At 40.0% G+C, this 13,418-nt stretch overlaps 2 protein-coding genes across 11 annotated transcripts in view; one reads left to right on the plus strand and one right to left on the minus strand.

Moving 5' to 3' along the window:
- The window catches only part of cenpp (centromere protein P), a 401,228-nt gene extending 391,052 nt beyond the window's left edge, over positions 1–10,176 (plus strand). For all 4 annotated transcript variants that reach the window (XM_059944631.1, XM_059944629.1, XM_059944633.1 and 1 more), the window contains 2 exons: positions 3,795–3,886; positions 9,413–10,176. In XM_059944631.1, coding sequence (XP_059800614.1) covers positions 3,795–3,886; positions 9,413–9,534 — 214 coding nt within the window. In that variant the 3' untranslated portion in view covers positions 9,535–10,176. The remainder of the gene's footprint in view (positions 1–3,794; positions 3,887–9,412) is intronic.
- Positions 9,591–13,418, minus strand: part of ippk (inositol 1,3,4,5,6-pentakisphosphate 2-kinase) — a 113,668-nt gene continuing 109,840 nt past the window's right edge. The window contains exons 14-15 of one of the 7 annotated variants that reach the window (XM_059944627.1): positions 10,756–10,808; positions 9,591–10,174 (exon numbers count right to left, since the gene is read on the minus strand). In XM_059944627.1, the coding sequence (XP_059800610.1) occupies positions 10,763–10,808 (46 nt within the window). In that variant the 3' untranslated portion in view covers positions 9,591–10,174; positions 10,756–10,762. Of the gene's footprint in view, positions 10,836–13,418 lie in introns of all 7 variants that reach the window. The other 6 variants (XM_059944626.1, XM_059944623.1, XM_059944624.1 and 3 more) reach the window with 6 other exon arrangements.

The raw sequence follows: 13,418 nt of genomic DNA on the forward strand, positions 1-13,418 counted from the left end.
TAGTTTAGAGGAGTGGGCAAAGAAGTGGCAAATGAAATACAATGTTGGAAAGTGTATGATCATTTACTTTGGTGGAAGAAATAAATTCTGGTTGAGCTGACGGTGCCGTGGGAGGAGGACTGGGAAGAGGCCCACAAGAGAAAGGCCTTGAAGTACCAGCCCTTAGTGCAGGAGAGCAAAGACAAGGGATGGCAGGCATGGTTGTTCCCTGTGGAGATCGGATGCAGAAGTTTCCAAGCCAAATCAGCATGGTGGTTGCTGTCAGCTCTGGGCCTGGATGAAAGGAGCAAAAACAAGCAGCTCGTAGGATGGGGTAAGAGGCAGAATGAGCCTCTTGTTGGATTTGGAGTAGGCGAGAGGAGGGAAGCTGGAAGCCAGGAACAGATGGGCAGTGATTTGGCCACCACTGCCAGCCCACCAACTGGAGAGTGTCGTGGTTAAGGGTCGAAACACTCTGTGAAGGTTGGGAACCACCTGTTGACATCTGTTCCTAGCTGATGGCTACGGTTGTCTCATAAGGTATCTGGAGAATGCACCCTAACAGGTATATGTAACAAGACGTGGGGTGAGAATTCAAAATGCAGAGATGCAAAGGGAATTGGCAGTCCTTGTGCAGGATACCCTAAAAGTTAACCTCCAGGTTGAGTCAGTGGCACAGAAGGCGAATGCAATGTTAGCATTCATTTCTAGAGGTACAGAATATAAAAGCAGGGATATGATACTGAGGCTCTATAAGGCACTTGTGAGACCACACTTGGAGTATTGTGTGCAATTTTGGGCTCCTTATTTTAGAAAGGATATACTGACATTGGAGAAGGTTAAGAGAAGATTCTTAGAATGATTACAGGAATGAAAGGGTTACCATATGAGGAATGTCCGGCAGCTCTTGGGCTTTATTCCCTGGAGTTCAGGAGATTGGGGGGACTACTCATAGAAACATTCCAAATGTTAAAAGGCCTGAAGAAATTAGACATGGCAAAATTATTTCCTACGGTAGGGGAATTTAGGACAAGAGGGCACAATTTCAGGATTGAAGAACGTCCATTTAGAACAGAGATGCAGAGAAATTACTTTAGTCAGAGGGTGGTAAATCTGTAGAATTTGTTGCCACAAGCGGCTGTGGAGGCCAAGTCATTGGGCGCATTTAAGGCAGAGATAGGTTCTTGATTAGCCAGGGCATCAAAGGGTATGGGGAGAAGGCAGGGGAGTGGGGATGACTGTAAGAATTGGATCAGCCCATGATTGAATGGTGGAGTGGACTCGATGGGCTGAATGGCCTACTTCTGCTCCTATATCTTATGGCCTTATAGAGAATGCTCCAAACAACGTTGGCCAGCTCTTATCTCCTGCCTCTGTAGTTCCCTTTACTCTACTGTAATACTGATACTTTTGACTCTTCTCCCTCTCAAACTGCAGGGTGAATTCTATCATTATTATGATCACTGCTTCCTCGGGGATCCTGTACCTTAAACTTCTTAATCAAATTTGGTTCATTGAGCAACACCCAATTGAGAATTGCCTCTCCCCCAGTGAGCTCAACAACAATTTGCTCTGAAAAGCCATCTTGTGTACATCCTACAAATTGCTTCTCTTAGGATCCAGCAGCAACCTGATTTTTCCAATCTACCTGCACATTGAAATCCACATTACTATCATAAGATTATCCTTTTTATATGCCTTCTCTATCTTCGGTTGTAATTTGTATCCACATCCTGACTGCTATTTGGAAGACTGTATATAACTCCCATTGCATTTCCTTAACTCTACCCACAAGGGTTCTACATCTTCCAATCCTACTTCACCTTTTTCTAAGAATTTGATTTCATTTTTTTAAGCAATATTGCCACCTTTGGATAAGATGTGTTTCCTTGGATGTTAAGTTCCCAAATATGATCCTCTTTCACCCACAACTCAGTGAAGGCCACAACGTATCAATTGACCAACATCTCAAAGCACTTCAGCACAGTAGATGTGAGTGCCACTGGGCAATAATCATTGAGACAAACTCATCCTACTTTTTTTGGGCACTGTTATGATTGTCATCCTTTTGAAGCAAGTGGGAACCTAAACTGCAGCATTGAGAGAGCAAAGATGTCCTTGAACATTCCAACCAGTTGGTTGGCATAGGTTTTCAGAGCCCTTCCAGGTAGACGATTAGGGCCTGACACTTTGCAGGGGTTCATCCTCTTGAAAGATATTCTGAAGCCGTCTTCATGATATAGATCACATGATCACCAGCTGCTACGGGGATTTGCACAGGTACGGTTTTATTCTCCCTTTCAAAATGTGCATCACAGCCATTCATGATCTCGGTTTTCCTTAGTGGGAAGTAATGGTTCGCATCTGATTCTGTCTCTAACCTCAATCAGAAATGTTTTTTCACCCTTAAAATAAATCTCTGTAGGTCATACCTGGACCTCTTCTATAGTTCTGAATTACTGGTCTTGAATGCCAGATTTTCAGCAGACTACATATCTCCTGGATTCATCCACAGCTTTAGGTTTGGGTATATCTGATCTTGATGAAGTTGGTGACACCTGTGGCACATTCATTCAGGAAGATGAATTCCTGAATATTGTCCAGTTAACCAACTCAAGCAGAGCTCCTCTGCTTCCCTTGACATTCTTTGGCCCTCACCACTGATGCTGCAATCTTAGTCTCTGCCCATACATTGTGAGTAGAAGTACAGCCAGGTGATCGGACTTTCCAAAGTGTGGGTGTGGGATGGTACGGTAAGTGTTTTTGATGGTGGCAGAACAGTGGTCTAGTGTGTTGCCTTCTCTGGTTCTAAAAGTGATATGTTCTCGGTAGTTGTTCAGACTTATTCAAGCTGACCTGGTTGAAATCTCCCACAATGATAGGGAAGACATCAGAGTGCATAATTTTGTGTCTGCTGATTATGTTGCTCAGCTCCTCCAGTATCTACCTGATGTTGACCTGAGGTAGCATTGTATAAAAGCAGTCCAATAGTTGCCTGCACTAATTTTGTTCATTTACAGTCAATCAGAACATGGTATCCTCCATCAATAACTAATAGGGACTAATAGTGTTTTATAGTAGGATAGTATTGATAGTGTTCTGATTTGTTCTGTATTATATTTAAGTACATAATTTGTTACTGAACTAAATGGTAGTTTGTCTTTTTTAAGAGCAAATACGAGGAAATCTGCAGATGCTGGAAATTCAAACAACAACACACACAAAATGCTGGTGGAACACAGCAGGTCAGGCAGCATCTATAGGGAGAAGCGCTGTCGATGTTTTGGGCCGAGACCCTTCGTCAGGACGCTTCTCCCTATAGATGCTGCCTGGCCTGCTGTGTTCCACCAGCATTTTGTGTGTTTGTCTTTTTTATATATTTTTAACTATTTCCATGAAACTTCGGCTAATTGGGGCACCCATTTAATTGGGTAAAGATGTACTGGTCCCAATTAGCCAACATGCACTGTATTCAAAAAGAACTCAGTTGCTTTTATAATACCTGTTCTTTCAGGGGGCATGAAAGCATTTCAAAGGTCTTTGACAGCAATGAATTTAGAGAAAAAAGTAATCAGGACAGTTGTGTGTGTGGCAGAGTGGGAATGGTTGCAAAGTGGCCCAACATGAGCAGAGGTTCATTGTTTCAGTTGTTATGTGGCAGCCACTGCAACAAGGCTTTCACAATAAGGGAACCTCAGAGTGCAACTTGTCTCTGTAGACACAAAAATTGTGCAGGAAGCAAGCCAGATTGAACATGCCCTGGACAACTGCAAAATTAGTAAACACCAACCCACCTCTTTTACTCTCTTGCACAGAATTGAATTCAAAATTTTCTGGAAAATACATGTAAGCGAAGGAGGAGCCGTTACCCCAGTCTTGGATCTCTTGACGAAAGTACCAGCAGAGGGCAAGTATAAAAAATTGAAACATTAGGGAACTTTTCATATTTCTACATTGATACTATATCATAATTAAATTTAGCTGCAGTATCAGTTTACCAAAATAGGTTGATAGTGAACACTGGCGACATTAATGTAGTGAATAAATATGGTTTTTAGTCTAAAAATTTACAAGTTTAGGTTAAAAATACTTCAGGATTTCCTTGCAACTCCACATCATTCCTCTAATAACTTAATAAAATAGCTTTAACCAGGAAGGCACAAGCAGCTCGGAAAGCAATTTGAACATTAGTTGCATTAGCAGTGGACCACTCGATTTGAAGAGAGAGAGAGCTTCGCACAGGTCAGGGTGAAGAGTTTAAAAAAAGAGCATTTCGCGGGTCTCGGCGTATTAGTTCAGGGAGAAGTGCTCAGGTGCAGTAACTTGACATCACATAAGTACGCTGAGAAAGCTCTGAAATAACAGAAATTCTCTGTCTAGCAGAGTGGTCGTCAGAGTAGTAGGGCTTAACTCATCGGGGCTTCAGCGAGGTAAGTTATTTTTTCCACCCTAACAAGAATAGTGGGTATGACTACAAGGCCAGTTTTCTGTTCTGTGTGTCAGATGTGAAATGTCCAGGAGACTTCCAGCCTCCCTGATGGCAACATCTGCGCCAGCTGCATCGAGATGCAGCTCCTCAGATACAGAGTTAGGGAACTGGAGCTGCAGTTCAATGATCTTCGGCTTGTTAGGGAGTGAGGAGGTGATAGACAGGAGCTAAAGGCAGGTAGTCACTCCAGGGTCACAGGAGACACGCACGTGGGTGATTTTCAAGAGAGGGAAGGGAGGGTGTCAGGTAGTGGAGAGCACCTCTGTGGTTGTCCCCCGTAACAAGAAGTACTCCATTTTGAGTGCTGTTGGCTGGGGGGGGCGGGGGATGACCTACCTGGGGGAAGCAATATTGGCCATGCCTCTGGCCCTGAGTTTGGCCTTGTGACTGAGAAGGGTGGGGTGGGGAAAGGAACAGGATGGCAATGGTAATAGGAACTCTATAGTTAGGGGGAAGGAGCAGCAATTCTGTGGGCATGGAAAAGAAACACAGATGGTAGTTTGCCTCCCAGGTGTCGGGGTTCGTGAGCACATTCACAATATCCTGAAATGGGAGGGTGAGCAGCATGAGGTCATGGTACATATTGGTACTAACGACATAGGTAGTAAAAGGGTGGAGGTCCTGAAAACAGAATACAGGGAGTTGGTAAAAAAGCTGAGAAGCAGGACCTCAAAGGTAGTAATCTCCATATTGCTCCTGTACCCTGCGACAGTGAATATAGGAATAGAATGAAGTGGAGGATAAATGCATGGTTGAAGGATTGGAGCAGGGGGCAGGGATTAAAGTCTTTGGATCATTGGGACCTCTTCTGGGACTGGTGTGATCTGTACAAAAAGAACAGGTTGCACTTGAATACGAGAGGGACCAAAAGCTTGGTGGAGAGGCTTGCTAATGCTTTTCAGAGTGTTTGCTAATGCTGTTCAGAGTGTTTAAACTAGATTTGCGGGGGGGGGGGGGGACCAAAATGAAGAGGCAGAGGATGGGGAAATCAGAGCACAAGTAGGGACAATTTGGAGAGAGTTTGTGAGGTATTACATAGAAAACCTACAGCATAGTACAGGCTCTTCGACCCACAAAGTTGTGCCAAACATGTCCCTACCTTAGAAATTACTAGGCTTCCTATAGCCCTCTATTTTGTTAAGCTCCATGTACCTATCTAAAAGTCTCTTAAAAGACCCTATCATTTCCATCTCCACCACTGTTGCCAGCAGCCCATTCCATGCACTCACCACTTTCTGAGTAAAAAACTTACCCCTGACATCTCCTCTGTACCTACTCCCCAGACTCAAAGATGCACTCAGACTGATGGTTTGAGATGTGTCTATTTTAATGCACCGAGTATCATAAACAAGGCGGATGAGCTTAGAGCATGGATCAATACATGGAACTGCGATGTTGTGGCCATTACAGACGTAGATGTCTCAGGAACAGAATGGCTGAGTGTGCCAGGCTTTAGATGTTTCAGAAAGAACAGAGAGGGAGGCAAAAGAGGTGGGGTGTGGCATTGCTAATCAGGGATGGTATCACGGCTGCAGAAAAGGAGGAAGTCACTGAGTCAGTGTGGGTGGAAGTCAGACACAGGAAGGGGGCAATAACTCTACTGGGTGTTTTTTTTTAAGAAAACTGCCTCCCAGTAGTAACAGGGATATCAAGGAGCAGATAGGGAGACAGATTCTGGAATGATGCAATAATAATAGGGTTGTCGTGATGGGAGATTTTAAACTTTCCTAATATTGATTAACATCTCCTTAGCGCAAGGGGTTTAGATGGGGTGGAGTTTATTCGGTGTGTTCAGGAACTTGATCTGGTATTGGGAAATAAACCTGGTGTCAGATCTCTCACTGGGAGAGCATTTTGGAGGTAGGGACCATAACTCTATCTCCTTCACCATAGCGCTAGAGAGGGATAGGAGCGGACAATTTTGGAAAACATTTCATTGGGGTAGGGGGAAATACGATGCTATTAGGCAGGAACTTGGGAGCAGATATTCTCTGGGAAATGCTCGACAGAAACATGGCAAATGCACAGGGACCATTTGCATGGAGTTCTGATTAGAGGCAGGGAAAGGATAGTAGGATTAAAGAACCATGGTGTTCAAAGGATGTAGAAAATTTAGTTAAGAAAAGCTTATGAAAAGTTCAAGAAACAAGGTACTGTTAGAGTTCTAGAAAATTACAAGATTGCTAAGAAAGAGCTTAAAAATGGAATTAGGGGAGCTAGAAGGAGTCATGAGAAGGCCTTGGTGAACAGGATTAAGAAAAACCCCAAGGCATTCTACGAGTATTTGAAGAGCAAGAGGATGAGCCATGTGAGAATAGGACCAATTTGGTGCGATAGTGGAAACGTGCATGGAGTTGAAGGAGGTAGCAGAGGTACTTAATGAATACTTCGCTTCGGTATTCACTCAGGAAAAAGACCGTGGCAATTGTGGGGATAACTTACAGCAAACTGAAAAGCTTGAGCATATAGACATTAGGAAGGAGGATGTGCTGGAGCTTTTGATAAGCATTAAGTTAGATAAGTCACCAGAACTGGATGAGATAAACCCCAGTCTACTGTGGGAAGTGAGGGAGGAGATTGCTGACCCTCTGGCAATGATCTTTGTGACATCAATAAGGACAGAAGTACCGGAGGGTTGGGGGATGCAAATGTTGTTCCCTTGTTCAAGAAAGGGAGGAGAGATAACCCAGGAAATTATAGACCAGTGAGTCTGACTTCAGTAGTGGGCAAGTTGTTGGAGAAGATTCTGAGAGGCAGGATTTATGAGCATTTGGAGAGACATAATCTGATTAGGGATAGTCAGCATGGCTTTGTCAAGGGTAGGCTGTGCCTTGCAAGCCTGATTGAAGTCTTTGAAGAGGTAATGAAACACGTTGATGAAAGTAGAGCAGTGGATGCAGTGTACATGGATTTCAGTAAGGTATTTGATAAGATTCACCATGCAAGGCTCCTTCAGGAAGTAAGGAGACATGGAATCCAAGGAGACCTTGCTTTGTGGATTCAAAATTGGCTTGCCCACAGAAGGCAACAGGTGGTGGCACTTAGTTCATTTTGGTCGATCAAATTTGAAGACAGAATATAATATTAATGGTAAGTCTCTTGACAGTGTGGAGGTTCTGCAAGATCTTTGGGTCCATGTTCATGAGACACTCAAAGCTGCTGTGCAAGTTGACAGTGTCATTAAGAAGGCGTCTTGGCATTCATCAACTGTGAGATTGAGTTTAAGAGCAGGGAGGTAATGTTACAGATATACAAAACTTTGGTCAGACCCCCCCCGCCCTTGGGGTACTGTGTTCAGTTCTGGTCACCTCACTACAGGGAGGATATAGATAGTATAGAGAGTGCAGAGGAGATTTACTGGGATGTTTCCTGGATTGGAGGGCATACCCTATGATAGGTTGAGTGAACTTAGCAATTTTCTGCTTGGAGTGACAGAGGATGTGAGGTGACCTGATGATGAGGGGCATTGATCTGTGTGGCTAGCCAGAGGCTTTTTCCAGGGCTGAAATGGCTAACATGAGGCGGCATAGTTTTAAGGTGCTTGGAAATTGGTACAGAGGAGATGTCAGGGGTAAGTTTTTCACACAGAGAGTGTTGGGTGCGTGGATTGCATTGCCGGCGGCGGTAGTGGAAGCAGATACAAAAGGATATCTTAAGAGCCCCTTAGATACATATAGCTTAGAAAAATACAGGGCTATGCGCTAGGGAAATTCTAGGCAGATTCTAGAGTAGGTTACTTGATAGTCACAACATTGTGGGTCAAGGGGCCTGTGGTGTGCTGTAGATTTCCATGGTCTTTGTATTAATCTCCATTGTTGTTTCAAAAAGCCAGTGACACAATAACAGATCTGATATTGTCAGTTAACTAATACTTAAACTTTAGTTTGAGATTGTACTCTTGCTTGAATGCAGCTGTAAGCAAATCACTTAAATCAAGATTGTTTGGAGACCAAAAACCAAAATATGGAGGGTCAGACAAGGAACAATAAATGAAAGGTACAGCCATTAAAAATCTGAACTTGATGAAAAGCTATTAATAACCTACTTGAACCAATATCAACTATGTCATATCAACTATTTAAGTTCTTAATAGATTCCTAACTAAAAGGGTTGAACCAATCAATAATTATTCACATCAAAAACGTTTATCTATTCTTATAGACAAGGTCTATGATGATATTTTTCAGCTCGTCATAAAGTGGATCCCAGTTGACCAAATGTGATGCTGGTTCTTTCAATTCTCTAGTGAATATATGTTTTTCTTTTCTCCAACCCAGTCTCTAAATTTTGGTAAAGGTCATTTTTGGAGACACTACAACTAATTTTGGAAGGAATGCATTTAATTTCTGCATTAGCACAAATGCTACAATAATTAAATTATTATGAAAGTGCAAGCAAGAAAATTGCATTTCAAGTCAGTAAAATAACTGAAAATGCAAATAACACAGCAGGTCAGGCTGCATTTGTTTGAAGAGAAACCGACTTAAAGGGTCAAAGACCCTTGGCAAGGACTGAAAAGGAAACAACAGTTTAAGTTTTCAGAGGGTGGAAGGGGTTATCTCCAGGTCTTCTGGCTCTGCATTTTGAATATGCTTTATTCTCTCATTTAATAGATAATCCCTATGGTCACCCCAATCTTACCCTGGCAGATATACCTCACCTCCCCCATTTACTGTGCAGTTATGGAAGTTCCATTAGCTTTCATTTCCCTGCCAATTCTCACAAAGAGTGTTTGACCTGAAATGTTTCTCTTCCCACATATGTGGCTAGACCTGGTTGGGTAGACCAGCATCTGTAGTTTATTTTCTGGCACTTCAGATTTTACTTTAGTAGACATGGTCTATGGTGCAACTTGAAATTAAACCACAAATTAACAATTGCTTTGTTTTTCTAATCAAGTTTTAACAATTTGAGGAATTTAAATTGTGACTATTTTTTTCACAGCACTCAACTTCGATACAACGAAGGTCATGGATAGTGCCCCCAAAAGCTTTAGACATCTCTTACACCTACATGGAATCGAGGCTGCTATTGAGTGTTTAATTGAACTGTGCGAAGAACCCTGAAATATGGGATTAATGCCATACTGCTGTGCATTAAAAGGAAAATTCATAGAGAAAAATCCATTCTACTCATTTATTAAGTGTACTAGTACATCAGGACATGCCACAACTACAATTAATTTCTCCTATGGCACTGTCACATAAAAATAAATATGCATTTAAATATAAATTGCCAAAGAATATTTACAAATACTGGGACATTTCTATTGCATTTGTACAAGATTTCTACAAGTCATCTGTCACGTAGTAGTCCGAAATTAAGGAAACTACATTTGAAAGTTAAGTTTATTCTTACAATGGCAGTTCAATTCACAGCTTTTAATAAGTGCTGAGTATATAGTAACTCAAGTACATAATGAAATAGTGGTTAGTACCAATGACAAAATACATTATCAGTTGTAATTGACATTTTTACAAGTAAATCAGGACCAGATCAAATTAAAATTCTCAATGGGATGTTTGCAAATCAGTAACCTTTGAATGTCTCACAATAACACAAGGCACTATAGTCATAAACAAGTAGGAAATTGCTTGTTATATCTTTTCAAAAGGCCATATCCACACTATTCCATAAGGTAGAATACTGCAGTTGGAGATTATATACATGTATTATGAAGCATATCTTCTCACCCTCTTGTTGGTTCTGTCAATAAAAAAAATGATTCAACACAATTTAAATACTAAATAAATCAATTATTCAAGCTAAGTGGCAACAGATAAAAACCACAGGTCCAAACTACTCAGCCACATTCACAATGCTCTTAAAGTCCATTAATATTCATGTCAAGTTATTGAAATCTTATTTTGAAAAACTGATGGGTCATGTAATAGGAACAAAACGATGAACAGTGATTGATCACTTTCAATATCTAGAAAGTACAATTGGAGATGTCTGCACTAACTGAACTGCAAAACATCTCCAATCCAGTTAAATATTACTTACAAGTGTAAATTCAAATGGCACTAAACATTGGAGGTATGATTGCCAACCATTCGAACTAAAATATTTTGTCCAATTCTAAAATGTTGCTTGTCAGCCAGCAGCTAGAACAGTAACAATTTTAATTGAAGACCATTATTTTAAACTTATTTACTATTAAAACATTTTTAAACAAATTATACATATTTACAGAAATTAATCATATCCAAAATTCAAGTCACCTGAAAACACAAAGTAAAAAGCTTACACTATAGAATTAAAAAACAATTTACCTAAAAACTCACATTCAAGTCAAATATATTGTTTCTCAAGTAGAGTCAGCAATCCAGTATCTTGGCTAATTTTGAAATCAGAAGTGGTGTTACTATCACAGAGAAAATATTAACATTAATATAAATACAATACTGGCATTCAACATAATGGATGTTGACTTAATTTGCTTCATTTGGACAGGTAAAGTAGTCAGATTCATTTTTCTGTTTAATTCCAGTGGAAAGGAGCATGTGCTACTGATACAAATGCTTCCCTTCAAGGTTGCCAGAAGCAAAAAATTAAAAAACCTCATCTAACAATCATCAAAAGTTTTTTGACCAGATTTGCCTATTTAAATATCAAAAACAAAGTTAGCACCCAAATGAAATTATAACAGATTTAACACCATTATAAAATGGGAAATTACCTATACATTGTTTTGTACAATGACATTAGTGCAATTTGAGCTAGGTAATATTAAGAACAGGATTAATGTTAAATGCAACTACCAGAGGAAAAAAACACTACTGATTGTCCTGGAGACAGAATGCAGCCTAAATCTGAAAAGTAATTAAATCAAATTGTATTGAGTACACTCCTCAAGCATTCCATTCCACAACAAAGTCTTCTGGGAAAGTACTAGGATCAAGTATTATCCTCATGGTTATTTAGTGCAGATATCAAAAAAGAAAATCTGAAAAACTACCTATCGTTTGTAACATACCTCTTCAAAAATCAGTGATCACACAAAATGTTTTTCCTTAAGAAAGCCCACAATTTTTCTTTATTAAGCCCAGATCACTCTGTTTATTTATTCAGAGATACAGTGTGGAGTAGGCCCTCTGAGCACCTTCCCCCCCCCACCCCCCCAACAATCCCAATTTAATCCTAGCCTAATCATGGGAGAATTTACAATGACTAATTAACCTACTGGGTACATCTGTGGACTGTGGGAAGGAAGCGGAGCATCCGGAGAAAACCAACATATTCCATGGAGAGGACATACAGAGACTCCCTACAGAGGATACCAAACTCCAACACACCGAACTGTAATAGTAACTCACCTAATTTTTTTGGACACTACTTTAAAGTGGTTTCTGATTCTGCTATCAGGTAATGCAAAATGCTTCGACTGCCATTTTTAAAATTCAATAGGATAATTGTAGAAAATAAAATCGTGAATAATTACACCTTCTTTTAATCCTGATGGGCAGCATCTGCTTATTACTGTTCGAGAAAAATGTAAAATAATGGCAACATAATGGAAAATCAACTTAAATACAGGACCAAGATGTGAAAGAAAAACTATCTTCTCAAAAATGTGGAATTGATTCAACTTCTCTTCAGACATACAGTAGAAAACTGTACAGTCTTCACTATAATATTATTATATGGGTTCAGTAATGCATCAGTTCAACTCACTCAGCTAGGAGTTAGGAAAAAAAAGAATAATCTTAAGCATAATGAACCAGATAAAGAGAATCCACAAACATCATAGAAACAACATTTAAATTCTACTTGTATATGTTTTCAAAAACCAACAAAGCTCTTGCAAGTTCAGAAATTTTGGATCGATGCACAGCTTTAGCTCCACAAGGAGATAACTGACATATTTCAAGAAAAGTTGGTAGATGGCATCAAAGGAAATTAACTGGTAAAATGGTTCATATTATTTTATGCAAAGTTATGTTACCAAGGCCCATTTTCATCTCAGTGTCACTTATGAAATTTGCTATGTCATTCCATTCTCTTTTAATTTGCACTTACAACAATTTGTGACTGTTCTATTGTTTTGTCCTGGATCTATGCTAATCCTATTCCTTTTTTATATAAAAGAACTCTCTTCATGCCCCTTTATCACACTTTTCCAAAAATGCCTCAATATTTATTCCCCAAATCCTCATTCTCCCACCACCTGTCACTCCCTAGCAACTCACTTTTTTCCCGTCCTAAGAGGCATCTGTTTCCACTGTTATGCTGTCACAAACATAGCTCAGAAAATTGTACATGAGGTAACTGTCAGCAATAATTGATTTCTTTTTTCAGCTATTTCACATATTTATTCCATCAACAATAGTCCATCTTTTAACTATTCACTTCTCATGTACAGCTGATAACATTGTGTAGAGCCTAATTTAATGCACATCTAGATAATACAATTTTGATTTTGGTCCCATGGTACAAAGTCATTGTTTCAACTATGACTACTTTTTTAATCTTATTAACTTTAGAATGTATGTGCACCTTAGAAAGCAGCTAAGAGCACTTATGTTTTAATGCCTTAAACTGAAAAAGCATGTGATCAAATAAATACCTGTAGTTTCCACAAAGTACATTTGAGTGAAGAATTTGCAGATTCCACATATCAAAGTCATAGAGGGATACATCATGGAAACAGGTCTTTTGGCCTAACAGCATCCTCCCCGATAGTCCCAGTCACATTTAACAATTGCAAAAGAAGTTTTTACTGCTGCTCCAGAGCAAACATTACTTGTTATACAGCATACCTACTACTTGCAAGAAAATAACTCCAAGAGAGAGCCACATAAGGAAGAAAAACGCATGCCAACTACAAGCTTAATTCTAACTCTGAAGTTAGGGATATGTTTAAATAATGATGATGCATCCTTGCCAATTTCTGTTCCTGAACTCTATGACTACTAATCAGCATCCATGGACTTTGCAGCAATATTAA

Source organism: Hypanus sabinus, chromosome 19 (assembly GCF_030144855.1).
Source record: "Hypanus sabinus isolate sHypSab1 chromosome 19, sHypSab1.hap1, whole genome shotgun sequence".
NCBI lineage: Eukaryota > Metazoa > Chordata > Chondrichthyes > Myliobatiformes > Dasyatidae > Hypanus > Hypanus sabinus.